We start from the raw sequence: 14,408 nt of genomic DNA on the forward strand, positions 1-14,408 counted from the left end.
AGGGTATTCCAAGTGGAGGACATCCCATGTCCAAAGGCATAGGAGGCCATAGCTCACACAGGCAGGATTTGTACCAAATAGGGATTGTTTACTTCCATAGTTGAACAACTGGACTCCCTTAGTCAAGTATTTTGTGATTTTATTATGTGCTCTGTAGTTTTCTCAACCTTTATTCATGCTTCAAAACTTTCAATTTGTTTCACATATTATGTTGTGTTTACATGAATTTCCATGTAGTAAACAAGGAATTATCTGCATATTGCTATTAAGAATATTCCTATTGATGAACTAAATTTAATCTCTCTTGGGTATTAAAATAGTTGTTATTGACTATAATTTAGAGAACACTCACTGGCCCAGAGGCTGGAGATATAGTAATAAAGAATTCAATTAAGCTGCCACATGCTAAACACATTGTACAGGAATACCACAGGATTATGTTCATGCATGGTTGCATTCAAAAAATATATATATATATGATACTCAAATATAAAGTGATGCATACATATACAATATACTAAATCAGTGGTGATGTGTGCTATAAGGCATAGAAGATAAAGGGGGATGGATGGTATCAGCAAGAGCAAGCTTGTCTGGGCATCTCCTCAATAAGACAACATTGAAGTAGAAACATGGGAAAGAGACAGCGATAGACAAACTTATTTTTTTTTTAAAGCACAAAGGCCTTGTGAAGCAAGATTAAGGGAGAGTGTCAGACAAAAGTCAGAAAGAAGCCAATAAATCCAGCCACAGGACTGGTAGGCTATTTTGTAGTCAGGCAAAAGAACCTCTTTCTAACCTACATAGAACTGCTCTATTAATTATTTATTTATTCACGTATTTGTTACCTATTATTTATCTACTTCTTTTTATTATATTTTTTTTTATTTATGAAAGAGAGAGAGAGAGAATGCCAATAAACTTCAGGTATATTTGCCACTTGATGCTTTACATGGGCACTGGGCAATAAAACCTGGGTCATCAGGCTTTGCAAACAAGTGTCTTTGCTTAACCATCTTCTCAAACCCCACCCTATTTAATTTGGCAGGATATAATTCAGTCTTTTGTCAAATAATTCTATTTTCTTCTCTTTTTTTTTGGTGGTGGTGGTTAGAGCTGGATCTACATGCAAAAAGAGGCAAGAGAGATTGACACTGGATATTTACATCATATTTGCTCAGATAGAGCTTCTCATGGAACTTAGAGCTTATTGATTCAGCTAGACAAGCTAACCAGTGAAACCAAGGAATCCTCCTATCTCTGCCTCCTGAGTGTTTGTCTTGCAAGCATGCACCTCCACACCTGGCTATGCGGTGGCAGAGTGTTCAACCTTAGGTCCTTGTACCTTCCCTGTCACACACCCAACCCACTGACCCATCTTTAACCCAAATCCATAACCTTCATTTTATTTTATTTTTCTATTTTCTTCTTTTGCAGTTGTTGGAAATTATATATGTGTGTATATATATATATATACACACACACATATATATATATACATATATATATATACTTTATATATATATATATACACTTTATATATATATACTTTATATATATATATATATATTATATATATATATATATATATACATATATGGTATATTTTTATCATTATCCCCTACTGTTTCCTTCTCTAGTACATCCTCTGAGTCCTTAAATCCATTTTTTTAATGTTCTTCCTAAACACCTATAACTACACACACACACACACACACACACACACACGCACAATCACACATGCATGCACACACACACGCATGTACACACACAAATTCCATCATTTAATTTTTCAAAATTAATTATATTAATTTACTATGCCACTGTGATTTAATTTAAAATTATCAATTAGATTCATAGTTGAGGGTAAGCATTTCTTTGTGTTTCTACAGAAATGAGCATTAAGAATAAATAACTTGAATTCACTGACTCCTGATCTTGTAGTCTTTTAGCTTTAGTATTTTCAATGAATTTTGTGTATTCCGTCAAACATTAATCTTCAAGGAAGTCAACTTGCTGAGTAAGAAATGTCATAAAATATATAAATTTTGGAATTTTATATGTATAAAAGTTCATCAGTGAAGTCAGCTCAAAAATCATGCACCATGGCTCAGATAATTTTGCCAAAGAGGAGGCAGAAAAATTGTAAGAGCCACAGGTTGAGAAATTGTGCCCAGAGGTATTCCCTCCACTCAGAAATAACTGACTACTGCTCACACACCCACAAACCACAACCCTGTGGGGAATACTTGCATACCTACTGTGGACCATTCCCAGTGGAATGGGGGCAGGGAAAAGGGAAAAGAGGGTAATAACATACGATAAATCCATACAAAACAACTTGCTAATAATAGTGGTAAACATAGGAAAACTAGCCTACTTACTCAGAGTTCCCTTTATCTTTGAAGATAAATTAGAAAACAGAATCAAAAGTAATGATAGAAAAGTTCTTATCTAAATCAATTTAAAATGTAACTTTATTCTAATTTCAAATCACTATTTTCACCTTGTGTGGAACTTCCTCATCCTTCCCTCTGGTCCCATGCATACACATAAACAACATTCACTTCACTTTAACCATGTTTAGTGACTGGGGAGACAACTCAGCAGGTAAGAACATTGGCAGGGAAAGCATGAGGTCCCAAGTGGGTTGGAGACCATCAGAGTTCAATGCTGAGCAACCTATGTAAAGAGCTAATTATTGGCACACTTATCTGTAACTTCAGTCCTGTTGGTGATGGAGACAACGGAATTAGTCAAATACAGTAGTCAGCCATGTAGAGAAAAAGAGAGAGAGAGAGAGAAAGACATAAAGAAAAAAAGAAAGAAAGAAAGAAAGAAAGAAAGAAAGAAAGAAAGAAAGAGAGAGAGAGAGAGAGAGAGAGAGAGAGAAAGAAAGAAACAAACAAACAAACAAACAAACAAACAAGGAAAGAAACAAGGTAAAGAAAAGATAAACAACAGCTCTGGGATCAATGAGAAACTCCATCTCAAGAAAACAAAGTAACAAAGTGGAAGAGTGATGGAAATGAGCATTTGATATTTACCTCTGTTCTCCACATATATGAACACAGGACATACACATGTCCGCACACACATGATGCACTATATACACACATACCACACGTACTATATTCACACACATACCAAAAATGCCAAATACTATACTACATCTTTACAATGAATTTTATCATCCCCTAAATGAATTCTAAATCAAAACTGATGCCATCCATGCTTGAATTTGAAAGTAGAATGTTACAGACATGTCTTTTTACTGAGATTCTCTTGTGCACTTCTCTATTTTAGAATGAGGAACCTGTGTTTGCTAGAGATGGCAGCAAATTTTTCATGACGGTTCCTGTTAAGCAAGGTGGCCGTGGGGAGTTCCATCACATAGCTATGTTCCTAGTCCAGGTAAGTGCTGGCTTCTTCCTTTGGTTTTGTTTCGATGTTATACTCTACTTGTAGGCCCAACTCATGTGCCAATCTGAGCCTCTAAGAATGCCCATGAAAGCTGCAGCAATGAAGGTCACTTCTTTTTTGGAACAGGAACAAAACCCACCCATAGTTGTATACTCAAGGAAGAAATTTATGCAGTAAATGAAATAATTTAGTCAAACACACAAGTACCATAAATTGAAGACTATCTATCTATCTATCTGCCATCCATCTACCTACCTACATACCTACCGACCTACCTATCATCGAAATAAGAGACATACAGACAGACAGATGGGAAGTGTCTTGTATCTTATATAGCTCAAGCTTCAGATAGCCCAAGCAGGCCTCAAATTAACCATGCATTCAAGGATAACTTGAATTTTTGATCCTTCTGCCTTGACCTCCCCAGTGCTTGGATCATAAGTGTGCACCACCACACATAACTTATGTGGTGCTAGAGAGTAAAGCCAGGGCTTCATGTACGCTAGGCAAGCACTCTACCAACTGAGTTATGTCTTCAGCCCTAAGATACAAAATTTACTAAGCAGTACCAACATTTCAAGGGAAGAATTTTTCTTGACTAAACATGCATCACTTATTTTACACAAGTCATATTTTAAGGTGTTATAAATGTTTTGATTATCCAAGAGATAGAGAGATGGAGAAACAAACCATTGTTGCCTAAGGGTGAGTATCTGAGTTTGGATCCCCATAATCTATGTAAAAGCTAGACGTCATAGTGGGTTTCTGTATTTCCAGCATGCCTATGGTAAGAAGGTAGTCAGAGAAAGGAGAAACACGTAGAAGCTTGGAGGCCAACTAGCCTGATGGACTATGAGCATCAAAGAAGGTGAGAGGCTAGGACCGACCCCTGAAGCTGTCTTCTGATTTCCACAGATGCACAGTAGCATGCCCACATTCACACACGGACACTTGCTAAACAAAGTTTTCATTATTTAAAGCCAAGTAAATATCTACCAAAATAGTCTAGCAGAAAAAAAAAAAAAAAACAAAGGTGCATCCAAAGAAGAAATTCAGATTTGAAAAACTGGAATAAAACATTTTTTTTTTAATGTTTGTCAGTGATACAGAGTCCATGTTGTATCACAAAGGGCATTTGTGATAAGAAAAGGGAAACTTTTTTTTTTATCCAAATTTCAAAAGATTGTTAACCATTTCAAAAGTGTTAATTATTTAAAAAATCATTTTGTTCACAATATGTGGTTTAAATATGGAAAGATAAATGAGTCAATTTAACTTTAATTTCCAGTAACAAATGTTTATGAGGAAACAGAGGGTTCAAAAATCAAATAAGCATCCTGCTCTCATGGGTAAAATTTTCATTATGATAAATAATTGTCAATAAATTGCAGTGCTATGAAAGTTTACCAGGCAAGCTAGTTATTTCTCTTCTACATGTGAGTGTGTGTATGTGGTGTAAATCTATGTCCAGGTGTGAACATCTGTGTATGGGAGTGCATGTAAAGGAGAAAGGTTGGTGTCTGAAGTCATCCTCAATTGCTCCTCACATTATCTTCTGACATAGGCCCTCTTACTGAAGCTGGAACTCATGGGTTGAGCTAAAGTATATGGCCAGCAAGCTCCAGGGATTCTCCAATCTCCACCTCCACAGTGCTTAGATTATAGGCATATGAAGCAACACTTAGATTTTATATATGTGTTAGGGGGTCCAAGCTCAAACCTTCATGTTTACATGTAAAACAAACCATTTAGCCATCTTTTTAAGCACCCTCAAAATAATTTATTTATCACTTAATATAAATGTGGCAAAATAATCTTTGGCCAGCTTAACTAATTTTAAGTTCTCATCCATCCCAATTCTTGTGATTACTCTGAAATAGTTGCTACAATCTGTACTGGTATTCATATTGAATACTTATGATTTGAGTTTTCAAAATCATGTGTCAACATTTAAAATTTTAAATGTGTCCAAGGTTCACATTATTAAAATAATTGTCTTGAATATAACTTTAATTTTAATCAAGGCTGAAGGAAAAAAATTATGACATGTAATTTGCACAGCAGAGCTATAGACTAATTTTCCTAGTGTATTATTAAGGTAGAAACTCAGACTAATTAATTATACACTAATATAGAATATGATCCCATTTATATTCTAGATAAATATATTTATATATGAATAAAATTATGGGACTTTTCCATGCCAATTTAATGATTGATTATATTAAGCAAGTAAGGTTTTAAGGTAATATTTTTTGTTTTTATTTTTAGAGAAATTTAAAACTTGAAATATTGCAATTTGATCTTAATCACCTCACATTACCCTCATGAGTACTCCTCTCTCCCCCCCCCACCCAAATTCCAGTGAAAACTCTCCTCTTTCCATGTTTTAATGTGTATCATTCTTTTTTCCTGCCTTGCTCATTCCCTATGTCAAAATGTTGATGGCCTTAATACTGTGCAGATCATATGGAGCTGTCTTGGGAACAGTGTCCCAAAGTACTCTTTACTTCTTGCCACACTGCGACTTACATTCTTTCGGCCCCCACTGCTGCTGTTGCCCCAGTCCCTGATCAATATGTTTTTTACCACTTCAAATTTAGATAGACATTCCTTCCCATTAAAAAGGCTATTGTGCAGTACCGTAGCTCCCAAAGCCCTGTCTCTCCCTTTAGCATTCTCCCCGAGGCCACACTGGAGTAGGAAGCAAGAGCTACTTACTGGAAGCATGACACCTGTGGAACTCGAGTGCCACCCAAGATCAAGTATTTCAAATAATGGACGGGAACACTTGCTCTGCCATAATTCACAATTGTGTTAATTGAAAAACTATATGTTATTGAATGTACGCACTTACTCTACACAGCAACACAGAGTTTTACCCATGAGAGCTTATGGCTTCACTTGGAAGAATTTTAAATTTCATTATTCATCAGAAATATTGTAAAAAGTAGCCTGCCCCTCAATTCCCAATTTTATCACCTATCAACACAATAAACTTTTTTCATTAAAATCTACTGCTGAATCTGATTAGGGCATTGTCTGCAAATGCTTAGTTCATTTCATGCTATGAATAGACACTAAATTAAAGCATCCTATTTTTAAATAATACCATTTTTTCTTATTTAGAAACAGTACAAGTTTAATAAAATTTAATACCAGATATTTGAATGAACAAAGCACATTCTAATAAAAAGGGCATGCACTGTCTAACTTACTGGCACCATGTGTTTCTAATTTATAAATAGAATCTTATAGTTGATATTTAATTTCATTGAATAGCTTAAAATTATTACCAAGTCAGAATTGTCTGATCTCTGGCCCCAAAGAAGACCAGTTGATTTAGATTTTCATCTGCCATTTAAGAATAAATAAGATCACAATTTTGTTTGCTATTTATTTTAAAATTAAAGCTGAAATCTGAGTTCAATTTAAAACACATGGCCATATTGCCTCAGCCGTAACTTGACTATGGTTTATACCCATACGTGGCATTTCTGTTCTACCAAAGATAATACAGTAGATATTATGGAAGCACATAAGGATATGTTACTTTGGAATAAAAGTTTTTATTCTTTTCTGCATTGCTGAGCTTTCTATCTCATGATTTTATTTCTGCTTAAAGTCTTTGAAAAACTAAAAATACAGAAACACCCTTATTTAAGTTAGTAAGATTTCAATATATGTCTGAAAGTTTAATTGTATATGTATGCATGTGGTTTATGCTTATCTCTGTGTGGTAATGTGTTTGTAGAGAATTATATATATACATGTGTTTGCAAACCTATGAGGCCATAGGTAGATACCCAGTATCTTCTGTGACTGCTCTCCACTTATTCTTTGAGGAATAAAAGTTCTTCTCTCACTGAACATGGAGCTAATTTATTTAGTTAGACTGACTGGCCAGTGAACTTCAGGGACACTCCTCGTGTCTATCTCCCCAGCCCTGTGATTACAGGCATGTGTCACCATGCCTTGCATTTTTACATGGGTTACATGGCTCAAACTCAACTCAGATACTCAGGATTTTAAATCAAGCACACCAAACTTTGAAGCATCTATCTGGTCCATCAATATTTACTTTTATGTACGATATAGTATCTCCCACATTCTGATTAGTTTGTAATTTTTTCCTTAGAACCCAGACAAAACTTAATAAATTTGCTTTTATATCATTAAGTATTCTGACGTATCTTGTTACAAATTAAATACAGGCAATTATAAGAAAAATTGGGGTTCAATGTTTTTCATCATATAGAGTTATAAATCTTGTTAAATATAAAACATCAAAACAGTTTGAGATGTTTGAAATATACTCATAAAGGTTGTGAGAATGTTACTATGGCCCTTACCAACAAATATTTGTTTCTATACTTAAATACGTATTTTTAATTATTGCTTGAGTTTTTAAGACAGGTTCTTACTATGAGTTTAGTCTGATCTTGAATTTCACAGTTTAGACTGGACTCTAACCTCTTGCTTCAACCTCCTAATGCTGAGATTGTAGGGGTACATCTAACTCTAAAAGTGCAATATCTTGAATAAAATGGACCTTTGAAGTGAGTATTCTGTAATTCTATTCCTATGTAAAATGCATTCAGATCTTCCTCAATGTGTTAGGTTTTACACACACACACACACACACACACAGTCCTCCCACATAAGTGAATTCACACACATATACTCATGCAGCAAAATGAGAGAGAGAGAGAGAGAATCAGGCCCGTAGATATGACTCAGTGGTTAAAGGCACTTGCTAGCATAGCCTACGGGCATTGGTTTGATTCCTCAATGCCCACATAAAACCAGATTCATAGAGTATCACATCTATCTGAAGTTTATTTGCAGTAGGAAGAGGCCCTGGCATGCCCATACTCTCCCTCTCTCTCTCTCTCTCTCTCTCTCTCTCTCTCTCTCTCTCTCTCTCTCTGTGTGTATATATACATACATACATACATACATACATATATATATCTATATATATATATATATATATATATATATATATATATATATATATCACTTGAAGAATGATCAGCAAAACCTCACATAGTGCAAAAAGATTAGTTTAAAGCAAGAATTACACTACTTATAAACAGAAGAAGCACAACTCATAAGTGAAAAAGATAATGCTTATGTTTTTTTAAATAAATGAGAACGAAAACAAATGAGGCAAAACAAATCATCATTTAAGTCAAGGAAATTAACACAAAGAAAAAGAAAATTATGCTAAAAGAGATAACTGATTTATGTGAACAGAGGAAGTTTTAATAATCAAAGAATATTTTATAGAATTACATGTCAATTAAGTTGAAATTTCTAATGAATAATTACATGAATAATACATTGAGCTGGAACTGTCATTGGGATATAGACAGCTCAAAGTGACTCAGCAGGCATGAAATAAAATGATAAAATAAATCATAAGATTCAATATTCTGTGAGGTAGCAGACATATACTTAGAATGTATAAATCAATAGCTATCTTATTTACAAAAATATCAATTAGAAGTTATAATGGAAAGTCCTTTTGGATAAAAATAAAAGACAAGGCATGCATGAAGACTTGTGTTTATATACTAGGACTCAAGAAGTTAAAGAAAGAGAATCTCAAGTTTGAGGACAGCCATGGCTACACAGGGAGATCTTGTCTCAAAAAAAAAAAATATATATATATATATATATATATATATATATATATATATATATATATATATATGTCATTAATTGCAAACACATAAAATCTTTTGACCAAGCAATCCCATTCTTGAGTATTTGTCTCAGAGATGCTGTGCCATAAGTGCCATGAATATCTGTAAGAATTCCAAAGCAACTTGGTTTGAAGAGAAAAAAGAGGAGTCAGGCTCAGTTGAAAATGATAAAGGAATTGGGCATGTCTGAGAGTGGCAGTCATTCTTGGTTCTGTTCCAGTGGCAAGTTGGCGGTTAAACTGTCATTGTACAGAGCCACACAAAACTTCCACTGAGTCAGGACCCTCCAGGTTCTTGTGTTATTCATTTGATGAATGCAATCCACAGACCATACAGAGTTAAGTTTAAAATGATCGTTTTTTGAAAAAAATATTTTATTTTTATTTATTTGAGAAAGAGAGGGGCAGAGAGAGAGAAAGAAAGAGGCAGCCACTGCAAATGTCCTCTAGGCACAAACACCACTTTGTGCGTCTGGCTTAAGTGGGTCCTGGAAAGTTGAACCTGGGTCATTTGGCTTTGCAGGCAATCACCATAACTGCTAAGCAATCTCTCCAGCCCTAAAAAAGATCTTATTGTAGCATTTAAGAGAATGAAGGTGGAGCTTCTGCTATAAGGCAGGAGGGCATCCCTGGAAACGGGACAGCCTCCCTGGAGTCTGTGGTTGAGTCTTTTATAGAAATTCACTAGGTGGAGGCTGAGCTGATCATCAAGGCTCCATGCTTTGTGTGTAAGTGTAGCCTGGGCATGGTCGCCATTCTGTTCCTAGGAAAAGAAACAATCCATCTTGGAAGGAGGTGATTTTCCAGGAAAGAAATAAAAGAAAACCAAATCCCATGCCATATAGTTCAGAAGCTAGTGATCTTATTAACACCCTCTGGCCAGGTTTTAGGAGAAAATAAATAAGGAAAAATACAGATTGCCCTCCCTTAGAGGCTCAAGAAAATTACCTGCTTTTGCTTCCAGAGACCCTACCACCTCAATACTCCTTCAGATGGAGAAGCAATTTCTGCTATAGCACAATATATTAACTATGATTGATGCCACTTCTGGATTTATCATAGCTAATAAAAAAGATTCAGAACATTCCTAATGCAAATAAGGATAAGTCACAGTGACAGACATCCAACTTACCCTGATCTGAACATCTTATATATTAACTGAGATGTCCCATGGTACTTTTTATGTATGTATAAGTATGTGTGTCAACTAGCACATAGAACAGCATGATACATATCTGAAGAGGGAGATAAGTTCATGGTGATTTCAATATCATTCAATATAAGCATGTTTCTAAATATCACATGGTGCCCTTGAATACATGTATTTTGTTTGTAGTAATTAACTTTTAAGAAATAAAGTAAAAGGCTAGTGACATAGCTCAGTGGGCAAGAGAGCAACCTGAGCAAACAAGAGGACTTTAGTTCACTTCCTCGAAGCCATGTTAAAAATTTAGTTGAGGGCTGGAAAGATGGCTTAGCAGTAAAGGCACTGGCCTGTGAAGTCTAAGGACCCAGGTTTGATTTCCCAGTACCCACATAAGCCAAATTTACAGAGTGGCACGTGCATCTGGAGTTCATTTTGTGTGGCTAGAGGCCCTGGTACACCCATTCTTTCTCTGTCTACCTCTCCCTCTCTCTCTCTCTCTCTTCAATAAATAAATAAATAAATAAAAATATTTTAAAAAGCTGAGTTGGTTTGGACACTCCTGTGACCCCAGTGCTGAGGAGGATGACAACAAGGCCTCACTAGTCAGACAGTGTGATAGAAAAATTACAGCTTGAGGTTCAGTTGTAGACTATGTCTCCAGGAAATAAAATAGAAGAGTCACTGAGGTCTTCCTTTGACATCTGAATATGAGAGCCCAGGGTTGCAAATCTGGGGACATATGTGCACACTCAATACATAACACATACACACACACTCCAATAAAGAATTTAAATAATTGTAGTTCAGATAAATCTACGAAAACATATATTACTAAAGAAATAACACATTTGAAAAACAAGACCGTTTTTCCCATAAAATTCCATAATCATACTGCACAGATCCATCGCTAACAAATGACTGTGTAAACTTAGTCAATGCTATAGCAACACACATAGGGGAAAAGGTAACATTCAAATAACATTGCTCATTTGCAGCAAATTTTGATCTGAAACATTTCTGTGAAATTATTCGGACTGAACAGCTGCCGGTTCATTACTGAGAGCCAATAGACTTCTTAAGTTGCTACCAAGTATTACCATCAGACTAGCTCAGAGCTTCATGGCCACCTGGTGCTTCCTGAATTGTTTCCCTAAAGTGTGAGACTAGCGGCATTGTTCTGCCTAGGTCTGTTTATAGAAATATGTGCGCATCCTTGAGATGGAACACGGAACACCAAATGCTAGCTGAGAATTAAAGAATTCAATGTGGCACAGGCAGTGATTATTTTTGTGTTTATCTAAAAGGTGCTGTTAAAGTAAAAAGAAAAATCAATATTTTCAAAATTTTTTCAGAGTAAAAGTGAGCAGATAACTGTGCGGCACCTGACCTCAGGAAACTGGGAGGTGATAAAGATCTTGGCATACGATGAAAGGACTCAAAAAATGTGAGTGGTTTGGTATGCTACCCAAGCTGACAGGGATAGCATTGTGATCTTTTCTATTGGAAATGTTTTTTTTTTTAATTTTTTTTTTTTACCTCAGTCCTAATTAAAACAAGCCAGCCATGTAAAGAATAGTCTCTTCTTTGAAAATATCCTCATAGCTCTGATCACAGACACTTTGCACAGAAACAAGTCTATGCTTAAGAGATTGAAAGACATTATCTAAAATGGTGATGATTTTATAAAGCAAGACAAAAAATGCTTTCTAGGAGGTCAAATTCCTGTGATTAAATAGCAATAGCACTTGGAAGATTTCTTCTTCCTCTTTCTTTATTTTTGACAGTTTAGAAAATTTAAGTGAAAACTTAGCTTGACAAAAATAGATTTTCATCTAATATTTGTGTTGTTTTCTTTCCTGGGCAGTTATTTTCTGAGCACCGAGTTTTCTCCTCGAGGGAGGCAGCTGTACAGGTAGGGTGCACTCATGTGTACATCTCCCCACATGTGTTGGTTTCTCAGTGGTCATCACCTTAAAACAAGGAGCAAGGGAAACACCAAGTCTGTGATGAAACATCACATTCCGTTGTGGGGTTGCATGCATGCTTGTCTGCTCATAGGTGTCTGGCACACGTGTATGCAGGAGGAGTGGATACACAAGTTAGTGGTCAATGTCAGGTGTCTTCCTCAATGGCTTTCTATCTTGTTCTTTGAGTCAGGCTCTCTCATTGAACAGAGGTCACCAGTCCATCTAGACTAACTAGTGACTGAGCCCCAGGGATTTCCTGACTCTGCAGCACCAGTGCCGGGATTATAGGTGAACGCCACCGTAGCCAATATTTTAAGTGTGTTCTGGGATCCAAATTCAGGTCTTCATACTTGCACGGCAAGAACTTTACACACTGATCCATCTCCCTGGTTCCAAAACATAACATACTTGATCTGGTTTCTTGGCTATGACCATCTGTGAGCCTGGGTAACTATACTCAATTACTTATGTACACAGTGTGTATATAGCCATGGTGGTACCATCGTTAGCCACCTCCCTCTCCTCCCCCCTCCAAAGGGACCCTACTCATGGGGGAATGTGAGTCATGCATTGTGGGTGAGCTATTAGTTATGGGAAAGAGGTAATGTCTCTGTGCATAATGTCCCAACATATTGCTCTAACAATCTTTCTGCCCCCTCTTCTGTGAATTTCCCTGAGCCATGTTGGGTACTTTTTAGTTCTACATCAGTCTTAAGGTCTTCGGAGCCTCTGTGTCTCTGGTATCTGGTTTGCTAGGAATTGAGTGTTCTCTGCGTCTGTCTTCTTCACCCTTGTTCTGGTACTAGGTTCACCAAGAAAGCAGCACTCTTGCTCATTTCCCCAATTACTCTATGGTTTCAGCTATGGCATTGGTGAGGTGTTTTGGGGCTGACCAATTGCTGTTTTTTGTTTTGTTTTGTTTTGTTTTTTTCCTTTTATTTCATTTGTCAGCTTTTATGGCTTTACAATATTACTTTGTGTATGTATATGTGGTTGGCTTCTCTCAGCTCCCCACATTAGAGAACTTTACTTATTTTCCTAGTAACCTCTCCTGCTACCTTTCATATTGAGTTTTCAGTACATTAATGTATAAATATATCATTTATTCTTGAATAATCTAATGGGACTCTGAACACTTACAAAATTCTAGCAAGAAAGAAAGAAGCAATATTCTTTTTTGACTGGGTAGGGGGAACTGGAGTCTTTAAAAATCTAATGAGATTGTATGAAGAAAAGGCAGCCTGATTTAAGTGAAGACTGTTCATTGCTTAACTAAAATTAAGCAATTCATGAGTCAGTATTTGCATCTGCCTAGTATTCCCAAATGCAAAGCTGTATTCCTCAGAAGGGCTTAAGAGCATAGCTACTTAGCACTAAAGTGTTTCCTCAGTCAGAAGGCTTTCAGCAAGACCTCACAAGAATGACTTACTTTTTCCTGGCAAACCACCTATTAATTCTACATTTTTATATCCATCTTCTAGTTTTCACTTCACAGATCCATTTTTAAAAGTGTCTGAGCTGCCATGAAATATTTTCAGTGGAAAATCCATCATGTTTGAAGACATTCCATCTCTCTTTCTCACCAAGTATACTAGACTTACTCTAGACTTTCTGTTCAGAGTACATGTTTAAAGTGTTCCAACTCCTCCCTCATTCAATACACACACACACACACACACACTTAATTATTAATGCATGACTTTCTTTCACCCTAAGAAAGCCTTATTATTCTATCTCCCATTGTGTCATTTTACCCTGGGCTTCTTTGAACCCATGTACCCAATGCTTTAGCATTGGCTTCCAGAGGATAGGACACTGTTTGAAAACACTGATTTGAACTTGCGCTTAGAGGTCTTTATCAGAGAACTGATCACATTGTTCTGGTGAACTGAAGCTAATTTGGAAATATATTGTGATTGATGTTAATAGTCATCAATCATACTTTAGAGATGTAGAAATACTCCATCAACATTACTCCAATTTTATAATACTTATAAGAACAACAACTCTTTTGGAAAATGTATCAGACTGCTTCATGTTCGCTGAGATGAACTTCCAGACCAGGCACAGTTATGGAGGAAGGGATATTTATTGAAGCTTACAGATCCAGGGGAAGTTCCATAATGGCAGAAGAAGCTGGCCTGCCTTCACAGGCCCAAGC

The 14,408-nt window shown here is 36.1% G+C and overlaps 1 protein-coding gene across 1 annotated transcript in view; it reads left to right on the forward strand.

Moving 5' to 3' along the window:
- Positions 1-14,408, forward strand: part of Dpp10 (dipeptidyl peptidase like 10) — a 557,899-nt gene that overhangs the window by 518,489 nt on the left and 25,002 nt on the right. Inside the window, exons 13-15 of the mRNA XM_045149057.1 lie at positions 3,307-3,414; positions 11,633-11,724; positions 12,145-12,192. Coding sequence (XP_045004992.1) covers positions 3,307-3,414; positions 11,633-11,724; positions 12,145-12,192 — 248 coding nt within the window. The remainder of the gene's footprint in view (positions 1-3,306; positions 3,415-11,632; positions 11,725-12,144; positions 12,193-14,408) is intronic.

The sequence above is a fragment of the Jaculus jaculus genome, chromosome 5 (genome assembly GCF_020740685.1).
Source record: "Jaculus jaculus isolate mJacJac1 chromosome 5, mJacJac1.mat.Y.cur, whole genome shotgun sequence".
In the NCBI taxonomy this organism is placed as follows: domain Eukaryota; kingdom Metazoa; phylum Chordata; class Mammalia; order Rodentia; family Dipodidae; genus Jaculus; species Jaculus jaculus.